Raw genomic sequence first — 16,283 nt, forward strand, 5'->3', positions numbered from 1 at the left:
GACAAAAGGTTGGTTAATGTTTTATGAATAACTAAAATTCCCCCAAAATGAACTGAGGAGCAAAGCTGTGTGCAACTATAGGAATCGGGCAGGTGCTTGGGTTTGTCTCCTCAACTAAATATCACAAGTAGTATTTGCATTGGGACTTTAAAATAAATTCAGTAGATTAATTCAATCTCAGGACAAAAATCCCATACATTCCAATCTGACCTACAGTAAACTAATTGAAAATCCCATGTCCTGTGGTGAATGTTTGAGGACCCTAAAATACACACACGTAGGTTTATTTAGAGAACCTCTGCAGAACCTTTGCACTGAGTGCTATGGGTCTCAAATGTTTGTGTAGCCTTATCAAACAGACATGGCCTAAAGATTTGGAATTTGCCCCATAGTTGTTCAAAACATTTCCCATTTCCAAAGTTTTATTGTTCATGGAGTACTAACGAGATGTGTATAACATGTTGTGGCTAGTTGATTACTGAATTAAAATAACCATTTACAGTGTATTGTCCATCATAAGCCTTGTCCCTGTCCATAAGGCAGGAGCCTATGTCCTGTTTCTGTAGAGTGAAGGAGCCTGGACAGGATGCTAGTCTATTGCTTGGCATTAACCTCAATCCATCTCCTTAATGTTCAGTGTCAAGTAGAGAGGCATCTGATCCCGTTCTTTGGTAAGGCTCGACACCCTAAATCTTCCATTCTCAAGGAGGACACTAACCACAAGGCCGCAGAGTTGAGTTGGTTGGACAATGTTGTACATAGTGTTACATAATACCTGATTGCTACATCTATCAGACAGTAATGTGAAGCAATCCTTGAGATTCTTCTCTATTTGTCTTTTTTTTAAGTGGTTGAGATACTGATCTAAATGAAGATGAAATAGATGTCCTTGTTTTCAATATTCAATCATTTTCAAGACTCACCAGCTGATTGACAGGGCTAAAATTGGTATCCAAGGCGATCACTCTAAACTGCACTGTAAAAAGACAATGAAAAGACAAAGACAAGCACTCAATGAGAAATTTAGAAGCATAATTTAGCTAACTTTCCCAGATTTTCCAGAAATCCCTGTTGAAGGATTCCCAGATTCCAAGAATCTTTCAACCAGGATTTCTGTAAAACCTTGGATTTTTGGGAAAGTTACCAGAATTTTGCAAGACAAACTTTGACAGCTACTCTGGATAGTATTTTACACTGTTGGTACTAAGGCCCCAATTCAATCAATTGCAGTTAAAGGAAAACTGCACTGAGTTCGCTGAAAATATTTACACTATCAATATAAGTTGACTGAGAACACATTCTCATTGACCGCAACGACCTGGGGAATAGTTACAGGGGAGAGTAGGAGTGATGAATGAGCCAATTGGAATCAACGGATAATGTCCAGGAGAAGAACAGTTTGTAACATGTGATATGTTGGCTCAAATGCCAGTGTACATATTCTGAGTGAACCCACAGCGGATTTGTTCTTTATCTGCACCTGATGGTGCTGTTTCAAGTGTCTCTGGGATGACAGGGCAAACCATCATAGAAACATGCTCCCACCTAATTGTCCTGTTTCTTAGCAAGGAGACTAATTGTGTAAGTCACTGGCTCTGTGTAAAATTACCTGTTTGTCCTGGGTTGTAGATTGGTTTATCCGTTTGGATGAATGTCATCGGACTGTAGGGTTTGATCATGACCTTTCTCTCCTCTGTCGATAGAAACGTTTCACCTCGAACCTCCACCTTAAAGTTTTGCACTTGGTCACTCTCCACCTGAGGGGCCTGTCAGTGAGACAATGAACCAATGACATATGATCCAGTGTGGCTTAGTTGGTAAGAACGTGCTGCAACAATGTCAAGGTTGTGAAGATTCAATCACTTCTCCTTTCATCAGTGTGTTTTAAAAATGCTTTTTCTTTAGTACTTAACGTCATCTTTTTTTACGTCAAATTTCAGCCAGAATTCCAGAAAAGCCACCACATTGACATTTCCCATCAAATAAGATAGCATTGCACTAAAATGAAGAGATGCATCACAAAGCTAAGAAGTACTGTATACTCTTATTGGAATGGTTCTGGATGTCGACCAGTGCTGGCTGACCTGAAACTGGAAACAGCGGTGAAACTCTTGGTCAGAACTCTCTTGGAGAATAATTTTGCTCTGCTCATCAACAATCAGAGATATGGTCATGACCAGGGTCTCGTTGGGCTGCAGAAGACTGGCACAAAGCTTGGCCTCTGAGCCTGCCTGGATCACTGCAGGAATGGTTACCATGTAAACCCTAGAGAGAACATATGCATGCACAACAGCAAACATACAGGAAAATCAGTACAAAATGAGAGTGCACCTCTAAACAAGAAACTACAGATGTAGGATCTTAATTTCACAAGTATTGTTATAGCAAAATAATCCTGCAGCAACACTATTTGAATGTTATGTCCATAACGTTGCTTGATATGTGATTCCGCAATTATCTGGACAAAAGTAGGCTACAGGTTGCATGAAAAGTGCAATACTGTTAATATAACCATGTGTTAGTGCAGGTTTTCAATTAATTTATGTCAAACACAATGCTCATCTGCATTTCCTGCAATGTTCTATGTAACAACAAAATAAAAACTTTATTTTGTCCTCTAAAGAGGAGGGGTGGGCCAAAAAATTAAAAATAATAATTAAGATAAAAAAATAAAGATTCCTTTTTAAAATCCTATACTTATAGGTGAAACACACAGAATAAATATCTGCAGAAAGGGTAGATGAAAAACTGTTCTAAATTTGCTCAGGACGAGACGCCACATCTGATTACTAAATTCTAACTGACTGTGCAGATTTACTTACGGTCTTGGAGTTTCTTCACAGAAACAAAGCCAGTGAAAGCAGGCAAAGAATATCCATCTACAAACGTGAAGCCCAGAAGGAACCATGACTCAATGAGAGAAATAAAAAACACCAAGTCAGCCTATGTCCCAGTATTCCTACTGGCAAGACTTCCCTACTGCACTGTGTAGAGTACAAGCAGGGGAACTGGTGTAGCCAGGTTGAATGATTGAAGTTAAAGCCTTGTGAATGTTTGACCAATTTGTGTCAACAACAGTGATTTTCAGTGATTGGCAGATTCTCTGGCATGGAGACTACACATGCACCATCAATATACATACAGTACAGTGCAGGACATTGGCTTGCACTATGACCTGATTACATCTCAATAGTTTGCATGCAATGCCTGTTTTATACTTTGTCCATATTAAAAAATATATATATATTTAACTTGGCAAGTCAGTTGAGAACATCTTATTTACAATGATGGCCTACCAGGGAACAGTGGTTTAACTGTCTTGTTCAAGGGAAGAATGACAGATTTGTACCTTATCAGCTCGGGGATTCCATCCTGCTACCTTTCGGTTACTGACCCAACGCTCTATCCACTAGGCTACCTGCCGCCCCTTTATAATATACAGTGGGTTCAAAAATTATTGGATCCCTTGATAAAGATGAGCAAAAAAGACTATAAATACAAATAATATAAATAAATATTACAAACATTGAGCTACAGTGGCAAGGACAAGTATGTGAACCCTTTGGAATTACCTGTATTTCTGCCTAAATCGGTCATAACATTTGATCTGATCTTCATCTAAGTCACAACACTAGACAGACAGTCTTTTTAAACTAACAACACACAAACAACTATACGTTTTCATGTCTTTATTGAACACACTGTGTAAACATTCACAGTTTAGGGTGGGAAAAGTATGTGAATCCTTGGATTTAAAAACTGGTTGACCCTGCTTTGGCAGCAATAAACAAAACCAGACGTTTTCTGTAGTTGCGGATCAGACCTGCACAACGGTCAGGAGAAATGTTGGACGATCCATCTTTACAAAACTGTTTCAGTTCAGCAGCATTCTTAGGATGTCTGGTGTGAACTACTCTTGAGGTCAGGCCACAGCATTTTAAATCGGGTTGAGGTCAGGACTCTGACTGGGCTACTCCTGAAGGTGTATTTTCTTCTGTTGAAGCCATTCTGTTGTTGATTTACTTCTGTGTTCTGGGTCGTTGTCCTGTTGCATCACCCAACTTCTGTTGAGCTTCAACTGGCGGACATACAGCCTTACATTCTCCTGCAAAATTTCTTGCTAAACTTGGGAATTCATTTTTCCGTCGATGATAGCAAGGTGTTCAGGCCCTGAGGCAGCAAAGCAGCCCCAAACCATGATGCTCCCTCCACCATACTTTACAATTGGGATGAGGTTTTGATGTTGGAGTGCAGTGTCTTTTTTCTCCACACATGGTGTTGTGTGTTCCTTCCAAACAACACAACTGTAGGTTCATCTGTCCACATAATATTTTGCCAGAAGCACAGTTGAACATCCAGGTGCTCTTTTGCAAAATTCAGACGTGCAGCCATGGGTTTTTTTGGACAGCAGTGGCTTCTTCGGTGGTGTCCTCCCATGAACACCATTCTTGTATAGTGTTTTACGTATCGTAGACTCGTCAACAGAGATGTTAGCATGTTCAAGAATTTTCTGTGTTTTTAGCTGACACTCTAGGATTCTTCTTAACCTCATTGATCATTCTGCCCTTTGCTCTTGCAGTCATCTTTGCAGGACAGCCACTCCTAGGGAGAGTAGCAACAGTGCTGAACGTTCTCCATTTATAGACAATTTGTCTTACCGTGGACTGATGAACATCAAGGCTTTTAGAGATCATTTTGTAACCCTTTCCAGCTTTATGCAAGTCAACAATTCTTCTGGGATCTCTTTTGTTCGAGGCATGGTTCACATCAGGCAATGCTTCTTGTGAATAGAAAACTCAAATTTTGTGAGTATTTTTTTATAGCACAGGGCAGCTCTAACCAACATCTCCAATCTCTTCTCATTGATAGGACTCACATACTTTTTTCCAACCTACACTGTGAATGTTTAAATGATGTACTCAATATAGACAAGAAAAATACAATAATTTGTGTGTTATTAGTTTAAACACACTGTGTTTGTCTACTGTTGTGACTAAGATGAAGATCAGATCAAATTGTATGACTAATTTATGCAGAAATCCAGGTCATTCCAAGGGGTTCCCATACTTTTATTGCAACTGTATATGGTAAGCATTTTTTTTGAACAATTATATTATTTTATACTAATACAATTGTTCAGAGAAATATATTTTGTTTAACAAGTAATACCAATCATCTCAAAAAGATAAGGGTAAAAAGGATTGGATTCCCTGTTTTCAATCATCCAGCACCCTCCCCTTATGAGATTGGAGAACACATTGGGAGGTATTTTAGACCATTCCTCCATACAGAATGTTTCCCGATTTTTGATATCCTTCATCTGCGCTTATGGACTTTCCTTATCAATTGAAACCACAGATTTCTGGAGACTGAGATGGCCATTGCAAAATGTAGATTTTGTGGTCAATTAACCCTTTTCGGGGGATTTTGATTTGTACTTAGGGATATTGTCTTGCTGGAAGATTCACTTGAGGTTGTACCATGTGAGTTCATATGTGTACCAGTGACCTTTTTTTACCTCAGGGAACAACACTGTACCCAGAGCCGACTCTACAAGGTGGCAAAGCCGGGCATGGACCCCCCAGATAGAATTTGTGCCTCCTCAGTTTTGTTTCCCCATAAACATAACAAATGTTATATGAATTACAGTGCACCTGATGACCTGTTGGACTTTGTTACATCTGCTCCTGCCACGCCCTCTACTTCTCATCCGGTGTCTCCCTAACTCCTGTAGGGTAGGGGGCACTATTTTCATCCTGTGTCTCCCCTAGTGCTCTCTCCCTCTCTCCCTCTGTGTGGGTGTATGCGATTGCCACTTCCACGCTGCCAGACCGTAGCCTCTGGCTCAGTCAGTCTGCGGTTCAAGCCGTTTGTTCCTGCATAGATCATGTTATCCTCTTGTGCCTGTTTCCCTAGCCTGACGCTGCTTTTCTCTCCACAACAGTTCCGTCTGCTCTGACTCTGGTCTCTGTCTCCAGTCCCTCGTCTCGTCAGTCCAGCTTCCCAGCCCCCACTCTACTGCTTCCTGCTCCAGACCTACTCCTCTTGCCCCAGCCTCAGTTCCTGGTTCCCTGCTACCCGCCCGAGCTTCCCCTGGCCTGCAACCGTATCTTACGGCAAAAAGAAGATCTTCTGGATATCAGGACAGAGATCACTCACCTCGGATTAAACAAAGATTCTTTCTTCAACAAGCAGGAAGCACAGGACATTCTCCAAACATCTGACATCATGCCCTCGTGAGGACCCACAGGAGGCGAGTGGGAAAGCTGCCGTTACCGTCAATATTACTCGCCAACGTGAAATCATTGGACAATAAATTAGACGAGGTACGATCACGAATGTCCTACCAACGGGACATCATAAACTGTAATATCCTATGTTTCACGGAATCGTGGCTGAATGACGACATGGATATTCAAGTAGCGGGATATACGCTGCACCGGCAAGATAGAACAGCACACTCCGTAAGATGAGAGGGGTGGCGGTTTGTGCATATTTGTAAACAACAGCTGGTGCACGAAATCTAAGGAAGTCTCTAGATTTTGCTTGCCTGAAGTAGAGTATATTGTGATAAATTGCAGGCCACACTACCTGCCTAGAGAGTTTACAGCTACACTTTTCGTGGCTATTTATTTACCACCACAGACAGATACTGGCACTAAGACCGCACTCAGCCAGCTGTATAAGGAAATAAGCAAACATGAAACCCCTCACCCAGAGGAGGTGCTCCTAGTAGCCGGAGACTTTAATGCAGGGAAACTTGGATATAGGGGGCGCTCTTTTAATTTATGGATAAAAAAAACGTTCCCGTTTTAAGCAAGATATTTTGTCACGAAAAGATGCTTGACTATGCATATAATTGACAGCTTTGGAAAGAAAACACTCTGAGGTTTCCAAATCTGCAAATATATTATCTGTGAGTGCCACAGAACTGATGCTACAGGCGAAACCAAGATGAAATTTCAAACAGGAAATGCCCCAGATTTTGAATACGCTTTGTTCCAATGTCTCCTTATATGGCTGTGAATGCGCAAGGAATGAGTCTACACTTTCTGTCGTTTCCCCAAGGTATCTGCAGCATTGTGACGTATTTGTAGGCATATCATCGGAAGATTGACCATAAGAGACTACATTTACCAGGTGCTCCAGTTGGTGTCCTCCGTTGCAAGTATTGCGTAATCTCCAGCTGCGTGTATTTTACCATTTGCTTCAGAGGAGAAACCAAACTGCCACGAATGACTTATCATCGAATAGATACTGTATGTGAAAAACACCTTGAGGATTGATTCTAAACAATGTTTGCCCTGTTTCTGTCAATATTATTGAGTTAATTTGGAAAAAAGTTCAGCGTTGTAATGACTGAATTTTCAGGGTTTTTTCTTAGCCAAACGTGATGAACAGAACGGAGCGATTTCCCCTACACAAATAATCTTTTTGAAAAACTGAACATTTGCTATCTAACTGAGAGTCTCCTCATTGAAAACATCCAAAGCTCTTCAAAGGTAAATGATTTTATTTGAATGCTTTTCTTGTTTTTGTGAAAATGTTGCCTGCTGAATGCTAGGCTTAATGCTATGCTATCTATCAATACTCTTACACAAATGCTTGTGTAGCTATGGTTGAAAAGCATATTTTGAAAATCTGAGATGACATTGTTGTTAACAAAAGGCTAAGCTTGTGAGCCAATATATTTATTTCATTTCATTTGCGATTTTCATGAGTAGTTAACGTTGCGTTATGGTAATGAGCTTGAGGCTATAATTACGCTCCCGGATACGGGATTGCTCGACGCAACAGGTTAAATCAGTTCTACCAAATTTCTATCAACATGTTAAATGTGCAACCAGAGGGAAAACAATTCTAGATCACCTGTCGACGACATCCGATCCTCGTTTGCTAAGTCAAACGACACCGCTGGTTCTGCTCACACTGCCCTACCCTGTGCTCTGACCTCTTTCTCCCCTCTCTCTCCAGATGAAATCTCGCGTCTTGTGACGGCCGGCCTCCCAACAACCTGCCCGCTCCTCTCTTCTCCAGACCATTTCCGGAGACCTTCTCCCTTACCTCACCTCGCTCATCAACTCATCCCTGACTGCTGGCTACGTCCCTTCCGTCTTCAAGAGAGCGAGAGTTGCACCCCTTCTGAAAAAACCTACACTCGATCCCTCCGATGTCAACAACTACAGACCAGTATCCCTTCTTTCTTTTCTCTCCAAAACTCTTGAACGTGCCGTCCTTGGCCAGCTCTCCCGCTATCTCTCTCAGAATGACCTTCTTGATCCAAATCAGTCAGGTTTCAAGACTAGTCATTCAACTGAGACTGCTCTTCTCTGTATCACGGAGGCGCTCCGCACTGCTAAAGCTAACTCTCTCTCCTCTGCTCTCATCCTTCTAGACCTATCGGCTGCCTTCGATACTGTGAACCATCAGATCCTCCTCTCCACCCACTCCGAGTTGGGCATCTCCGGCGCGGCCCACGCTTGGATTGCGTCCTACCTGACAGGTCGCTCCTACCAGGTGGCGTGGCGAGAATCTGTCTCCTCACCACGCGCTCTCACCACTGGTGTCCCCCAGGGCTCTGTTCTAGGCCCTCTCCTATTCTCGCTATATACCAAGTCACTTGGCTCTGTCATAACCTCACATGGTCTCTCCTATCATTGCTATGCAGACGACACACAATTAATCTTCTCCTTTCCCCCTTCTGATGACCAGGTGGCAAATCGCATCTCTGCATGTCTGGCAGACATATCAGTGTGGATGACGGATCACCACCTCAAGCTGAACCTCGGCAAGACAGAGCTGCTCTTCCTCCCGGGGAAGGACTGCTCGTTCCATGATCTCGCCATCACGGTTGACAACTCCATTGTGTCCTCCTCCCAGAGCGCTAAGGACCTTGGCGTGATCCTGGACAACACCCTGTCATTCTCAACTAACATCAAGGCGGTGGCCCGTTCCTGTAGGTTCATGCTCTACAACATCCGCAGAGTACAACCCTGCCTCACACAGGAAGCGGCGCAGGTCCTAATCCAGGCACTTGTCATCTCCCGTCTGGATTACTGCAACTCGCTGTTGGCTGGGCTCCCTGCCTGTGCCATTAAACCCCTACAACTCATCCAGAACGCCGCAGCCCGTCTGGTGTTCAACCTTCCCAAGTTCTCTCACGTCACCCCGCTCCTCCGCTCTCTCCACTGGCTTCCAGTTGAAGCTCGCATCCGCTACAAGACCATTGTTCTTGCCTACGGAGCTGTGAGGGGAACGGCACCTCAGTACCTCCAGGCTCTGATCAGGCCCTACACCCAAACAAGGGCACTACGTTCATCCACCTCTGGCCTGCTCGCCTCCCTACCACTGAGGAAGTACAGTTCCCGCTCAACCCAGTCAAAACTGTTCGCTGCTCTGGCCCCCCAATGGTGGAACAAACTCCCTCACGACGCCAGGACAGCGGAGTCAATCACCACCTTCCGGAGACACCTGAAACCCCACCTCTTTAAGGAATACCTAGGATAGGATAAAGTAATCCTCCCCCCCTTAAAAGATTTATATGCACTATTGTAAAGTGGCAGTTCCACTGGATGTCATAAGGTGAATGCACCAATTTGTAAGTCACTCTGGATAAGAGCGTCTGCTAAATGACTTAAATGTAAATGTAAATGTACTCCACACACAGAGACACGTACAAAGCTCTCCCTCGCCCTCCACTTGGTAAATCCGACCACAAATATATCCTCCTGATTCCTGCTTACAAGCAAAACTTAAAGCAGGAAGCACCAGTGACTCGGTCAATAAAAAAGTGGTCAGATGAAGCAGATGCTAAACTACAGGACTGTTTTGCTTTCACAGACTGGAACATGTTCCGGGATTATTCCGATGGCGTTGAGGAGTACACCACATCAGTCACTGGCTTTATGAATAAGTGCATCGAGGACGTTGTCCCCACAGTGACTGTAATTTATTTATTTATTTATTTAATTTATTTAACCTTTATTTAACCAGGTAGGCTAGTTGAGAACAAGTTCTCATTTGCAACTGCGACCTGGCCAAGATAAAGCAAAGCAGTGTGAACAGACAACACAGAGTTACACATGGAGTAAACAATTAACAAGTCAATAACACAGTAGAAAAAAAAGAGAGTCTATATACATTGTTTGCAAAAGGCATGAGGAGGTAGGCGAATAATTAAAATTTAGCAGATTAACACTGGAGTAATAAATGATCAGATGGTCATGTACAGGTAGAGATATTTGTGTGCAAAAGAGCAGAAAAGTAAATAAATAAAAACTGTATGGGGATGAGGTAGGTAAAATTAGGTGGGCTATTTGCCGATAGACTATGTACAGCTGCAGCGATCGGTTAGCTGCTCAGATAGCAGATGTTTGAAATTGGTGAGGGAGATAAAAAGTCTCCAACTTCAGCGATTTTTGCAATTCGTTCCAGTCACAGGCAGCAGAGAACTGGAACGAAAGACGGCCAAATGAGGTGTTGGCTTTAGGGATGATCAGTGAGATACACCTGCTGGAGCGTGTGCCAAGGGTGGGTGTTGCCATCGTGACCAGTGAACTGAGATAAGGCGGAGCTTTACCTAGCATGGACTTGTAGATGACCTGGAGCCAGTGGGTCTGGCGACGAATATGCAGCAGGGGCCAGCCGAATAGAGCATACAGGTCGCAGTGGTGGGTGGTATAAGGTGCTTTAGTAAAAAAACGGATGGCACTGTGATAAACTGCATCCAGTTTGCTGAGTAGAGTGTTGGAAGCTATTTTGTAGATGACATTGCCGAAGTCGAGGATCGGTAAGATAGTCAGTTTTACTAGGGTAAGTTTGGCGGCGTGAGTGAAGGAGGCTTTGTTGCAGAATAGAAAGCCGACTCTAGATTTGATTTTAGATTGGAGATGTAATATGAGTCTGGAAGGAGAGTTTACAGTTAGATAGCACAGTGTCCAAGGACGGGCCAGAGTGTATACAGAATGGTGTCGTCTGAGTAGAGGTGGATCAGGGAATCGCCCGCAGCAAGAGCAACATCATTGATATATACAGAGAAAAGAGTCGGCCCGAGAATTGAACCCTGTGGCACCCCCATAGAGACTGCCAGAGGACCGGACAGCATGCCCTCCGATTTGACACACTGAACTCTGTCTGCAAAGTAGTTGATGAACCAGGCAAGGCAGTCATCAGAAAATCCGAGGCTACTGAGTCTGCCGAGAAGAATATGGTGATTGGCAGAGTCGAAAGCATTGGCAAGATCGATGAAGATGGCTGCACAGTATTGTCTTTTATCGATGGCGGTTATGATATCGTTTATTACCTTGAGCGTGGCTGAGGTGCACCCGTGACCGGCTCGGAAACCAGATTGCACAGCGGAGAAGGTACGGTGGGATTCGAGATGGTCAGTGACCTGTTTGTTGACTTGGCATTCAAAGACCTTAGATAGGCAGGACAGGATGGATATAGGTCTGTAACAGTTTGGGTCCAGGGTGTCTCCCCCTTTGAAGAGGGGGATGACTGCGGCAGCTTTACAATCCTTGGGGATCTCAGACGATATGAAAGATAGGTTGAACAGGCTGGTAATAGGGGTTGCGACAATGGCAGCGGATGGTTTCAGAAATAGAGGGTCCAGATTGTCAAGCCCAGCTGATTTGTACGGGTCCAGGTTTTGCTGCGTTTTGGTCCGCCTCTACTTCACCACAGGAAAACCCTTACAGACGTTGTCCCCACAGCGACTGTAAGTGCATACCCCGACCAGAAGCCATGGATTACAGGCAACAATCACACTGAGCTAAAGGGTAGAGTTTCCGCTTTCAAGGTACGGGACTCTAACCTGGAAGCTTGCAAGAAATCCTGCTATGCCCTGCGACAAACCATCAAACAGGCAAAGCGTCAATACAGGGCTAAGATTGAATCATACTACACCAGCTCCGACGCTCGTCTTATGTGGCAGGGCTTGCAAACTATTACAGACCATAAAGGGAAGCACAGCCATGAGCTGCCCAGTGACACGACCCTACCAGAACAGCTAAATCACTTCTATACTCGCTTCGAGGCAAGCAACACTGAGGCATGCATGAGAGCATCAGCTGTTCTGGACGACTGTGTGATCACGCTCTCTGTAGCCGACGTGAGTAAGACCTTTAAACAGGTCAATTTACACAAGGCTGTGGGGCCAGACTGATTACCAGGATGTGTGTTCCGGGCATGTGCTGACTGGCAGGTGTCTTCACAGACATTTTCAACATGTCCCTGATTGAGTCTGTAAAACCAACATGTTTCAAGCAGACCACCAGTCCCTGTGCCCAAGAACACAAAGCCAACCTGCCTAAATGACTACAGACCCGTAGCACTCACGTCCATAGCCATGAAGTGCTTTGAAAGGCTGGTAATGGCTCACATCAACACCATTATCCCAGAAACCATAGACCCACTCCAATTTGCATACTGCGCCAAAAAGATCCACAGATGATGCAATCTCGATTGCACTCCACACTGCCCTTTCCCACCTGGACAAAAGGAACACGTCGTTGATCAGATGTAGGCCTGATAGGGAGGAGGTCAGAGACCTGGCCATGTGGTGCCAGGACAACAACCTTTTCCTCAACGTGATCACGACAAAGGAGATGATTGTGGACTACAGGAAAAAGAGGACCAAGCACGCCCCCATTCTTATCGACGGGGCTGCAGTGGAGCAGGTTGAGAGCTTCAGGTTCCTTGGTGTCCAAACCACCAACAAACTAACATGATCCAAGCATACCAAGACAGTCGTGAAGAGGGCACGACAAACCTATTCCCCCTCAGGAGACTGAAAATATTTGGCATGGGTCCTCAGATCCTCAAAAGGTTCTTCAGCTGCACCATCGAATCACTGCCTGGTATGGCAACTGCTCGGCCTCTGACCTCAAGGCACTACAGGGGGTAGTGTGAACGGCCCAGTACATCACTGGGGTCAAGATTCCTGCCATCCAGGACCTCTATAGCAGGCGGTGTCAGAGGAAGGTCCTAAAAATTGTCAAAGACTCCAGCCACCCTAGTCATAGATTGTTCTCTCTGCTACCGCACGGCAAACGGTACCGGAGCGCAAAGTCTAGGTCCATGAGGCTTCTAAACAGCTTCTACCCCCAAGCAATAAGACTCCTGAACATCTAGTCAAATGGCCATCCAGACTATTTGCAGTGTCCCCCCCTCACACACACCCTCTTTACACCACTGCTACTCTCTGTTGTCTTCTATGCATAGTCACTTTAATAACTCTACCTACATGTACATACTACCTCAACTAACCGGTGCACCCGCACATTGACTCTGTATCGGTACCCCCCTGTACATAGTCTCGCTATTGTTATTTCACTGCTGCTCTTTAATTACTTGTTACTTTTAGCTCTTATTCTTATCTGTATTTTTTACACTGCATTGTTGGTTAGGGGCTCGTAAGTAAGAATTTCGCTCTCACCTGTTGTATTTGGCGCATGTGACTAATAGCATTTGATTTGATTGGAACTAGACAAAAACATCAAGAGGACCATGACATAACGTTCTAAGAACGTCCTAAAAACATTCTTGGGAACGTCCCTGGAACAATCCTGGAACAGCAGAAAAGTTGCAGTGGACCATGACTGTTTAAATTGAATTAATGTAAATTATGCATTTTAAATTAAAGTATTCTCATTGATGTGATCACGTGAATTCCATGTTTTTTTTCTTCTCGTAACGGAACCACAGATCAAGCAACATTATGGACTAAACGGTCAAATCCTGTTGCTACAGGATAATTTTTCTATGACAATACTGGATCCTACAATACATCTGTAGTTTCTTGTTTAGAGGTGCCCTATCATTTTGTACAGATTTTGTACAGATTTTGTACAGATACTTGTGAAATTAAGATCCTACATCTGTAGTTTCTTGTTTAGAGGTGCACTCTCATTTTGTACTGATTTTCCTGTATGTTTGCTGTTGTGCATGCATATGTTCTCTCTAGGGTTTACATGGTAACCATTCCTGCAGTGATCCAGGCAGGCTCAGAGGCCAAGCTTTGTGCCAGTCTTCTGCAGCCCAACGAGACCCTGGTCATGACCATATCTCTGATTGTTGATGAGCAGAGCAAAATTCTTCTCCAAGAGAGTTCTGACCAAGAGTTTCGCCGCTGCTTCCAGTTTCAGGTCAGCCAGCACTGGTCGACATCCAGAACCATTCCAATAAGAGTATACAGTACTTCTTAGCTTTGTGATGCATCTCTTCATTTTAGTGCAATGCTATCTTATTTGATGGGAAATGTCAATGTGGTGGCTTTTCTGGAATTCTGGCTGAAATTTGACGTAAAAAAGATGACGTTAAGTACTAAAGAAAAAGCATTTTTAAAACACACTGATGAAAGGAGAAGTGATTGAATCTTCACAACCTTGACATTGTTGCAGCACGTTCTTACCAACTAAGCCACACTGGATCATATGTCATTGGTTCATTGTCTCACTGACAGGCCCCTCAGGTGGAGAGTGACCAAGTGCAAAACTTTAAGGTGGAGGTTCGAGGTGAAACGTTTCTATCGACAGAGGAGAGAAAGGTCATGATCAAACCCTACAGTCCGATGACATTCATCCAAACGGATAAACCAATCTACAACCCAGGACAAACAGGTAATTTTACACAGAGCCAGTACACAGTCTGCTGGACATGTTGCTCCTAAAAGACATTTGAAACAGGACAGTAAAGGTGCAGATAACAAAGAAATCCACTGCAGGTTCACTCAGAATATGTACACTGGAGTTTGTACCAACATACCCCATGTTACAAGCTGTTCCTCTCCTGGACATTATCATTGGATATTGATAGTGTAAATATTTTCAGAAAAAATGCAGTGCAGTTTTCTTTTATCTGAATTGGGGTCTTAGTACCAAAGGTGAAAAATATTATCCAGAGTAGCTGTCGTAAGTTTGTCTTGCAAAATTCTGGTAACTTTCCCGAAAATCCCAGGTTTTCCAGAAATCCCGGTTGAAAGATTCCTGGAGTCTGGAAATCCTTCAATGGGGATTTCTGGAAAAACAATTAAAGTTAGCAAAATGATGTTTCTAAAACTGTCATTGAGTGCTTGTCTTTGTGTTTTTACAGTGCAGTTTAGAGTGATCACCTTGGATTCCAGTTTTAGCCTTGTCAATCAGCTGGTGGGTGTTGAGAATTTGAAATATAGAAAACATTGATTTATTTGGTCTTCCTTTAGAACAGTATCTCCACTATTTCGAACAAAAAGAGAGACAAGGATCACAACATCATAATACTGTGCGATAGACATGGCAATCAGCTATTATGTAAAATTACGTACAGTGTTGTTCAACTAAATGGTTACAGTGCCCCCCTTATGGTTAAAGTGTCCACCCGGAGAATGGAAGTGTGGGGGTTCTTATACATCCCATTTGTACTACATGAACAATAAGGCTTCGGGAATGGGAAATGTTTTGAACAACTATTGGACAAAATCCAAATCTTTAGCTCATGTTATCTGTTTGATAAGGCTACACAAACAGTTGAGACATAGCACTCAATGCAAACATACTCTGCATGTCTGCAGAGGTAAGTAAACCTGTATGGGCTGATTTGAAGGTCCTCAAAAATTTACCACAGGACATGGGGTTTTTCATTCATACAGGTCAGATTGGAATGTATGAGAATGTTTTTCCTGAGATTGAGTTAATCTACTGAATTGACTTTAAATTCCAAAGTGCTACTTGTGATGTTGAAGAGACAAAGACAATCACCTGCCTAGTTCTTAAAGTTGAATACATTTGCTAAATGCGGAATACACATTTCGGTTGAAGGCATTCAGTTGTACAACTGACTAGGTGTCCCCCTTTCCCTTTCTGTAGATTTTTGGGAATATGAGAGTTATTCATTAAACATTAGCCAATCTTTTGTCTTGCCCATCACAGTACAACATTGTGTAACTTGAGGTAAGACCCTTATTAGTCTGTCAATTTATGATGATTGTCACTAAATAATACAACACGATAAGACGATGACTCCACCAGCTAGGTAGGTCATCATTCATTTCCACATGGCAGTTACCAGAAGCTTCCATATCAGCTTTATGTGAACACATCTGGGCCACCTTCAGTAAGCAAACTTCAGAACATTGCAGATAGAAATGTCATGAATAGAACTGACGTGACTCCTTATTCTACATGTGAGACAGGCATGTTTGGCCTACATAACATGTTTGTATCTGAACAGTCCACAAGGTTGTGCCCTGCTCAATGTGTCTCTTGTTCTATGAATAAACAGAATGTTCATCAGAACAGGATTGG

General features: G+C 43.3%; 2 protein-coding genes across 2 annotated transcripts in view; one reads left to right on the forward strand and one right to left on the reverse strand.

Moving 5' to 3' along the window:
* The window catches only part of LOC124004784 (alpha-2-macroglobulin-like), a 29,087-nt gene extending 26,072 nt beyond the window's left edge, over nt 1-3,015 (reverse strand). The window contains exons 1-4 of the mRNA XM_046313578.1: nt 2,823-3,015; nt 2,085-2,265; nt 1,610-1,766; nt 924-976 (exon numbers count right to left, since the gene is read on the reverse strand). Of these exons, the coding sequence (XP_046169534.1) occupies nt 924-976; nt 1,610-1,766; nt 2,085-2,265; nt 2,823-2,908 (477 nt within the window). The 5' untranslated portion in view covers nt 2,909-3,015. The remainder of the gene's footprint in view (nt 1-923; nt 977-1,609; nt 1,767-2,084; nt 2,266-2,822) is intronic.
* A 10,956-nt stretch (nt 3,016-13,971) lies between these two features.
* LOC124004893 (alpha-2-macroglobulin) lies at nt 13,972-15,875 on the forward strand. Its single transcript, XM_046313715.1, has 4 exons — nt 13,972-14,147; nt 14,465-14,621; nt 15,094-15,146; nt 15,846-15,875. The coding sequence occupies exons 1-4, from the start codon at nt 13,974-13,976 to the stop codon at nt 15,873-15,875; spliced, it is 414 nt and encodes a 137-aa protein (XP_046169671.1). The 5' UTR covers nt 13,972-13,973.
* Nucleotides 15,876-16,283: the final 408 nt, after the last annotated feature.

The sequence above is a fragment of the Oncorhynchus gorbuscha genome, linkage group LG19 (assembly GCF_021184085.1).
Source record: "Oncorhynchus gorbuscha isolate QuinsamMale2020 ecotype Even-year linkage group LG19, OgorEven_v1.0, whole genome shotgun sequence".
NCBI lineage: Eukaryota > Metazoa > Chordata > Actinopteri > Salmoniformes > Salmonidae > Oncorhynchus > Oncorhynchus gorbuscha.

What these genes read in the sequence shown, in the direction of transcription:
- LOC124004893 (XM_046313715.1), top strand. Translation starts at nt 13,974, where the DNA reads ATGGTAACCATTCCTGCAGTGATCCAGGCAGGCTCAGAGGCCAAGCTT. An exon ending in CTACAACCCAGGACAAACAG is followed by an intron (nt 14,622 to 15,093) that starts GTAATTTTACAC and finishes GTGTTTTTACAG; the next exon opens with TGCAGTTTAGAGTGATCACC. An exon ending in TTAGCCTTGTCAATCAGCTG is followed by an intron (nt 15,147 to 15,845) that starts GTGGGTGTTGAG and finishes CCCTTTCTGTAG; the next exon opens with ATTTTTGGGAATATGAGAGT.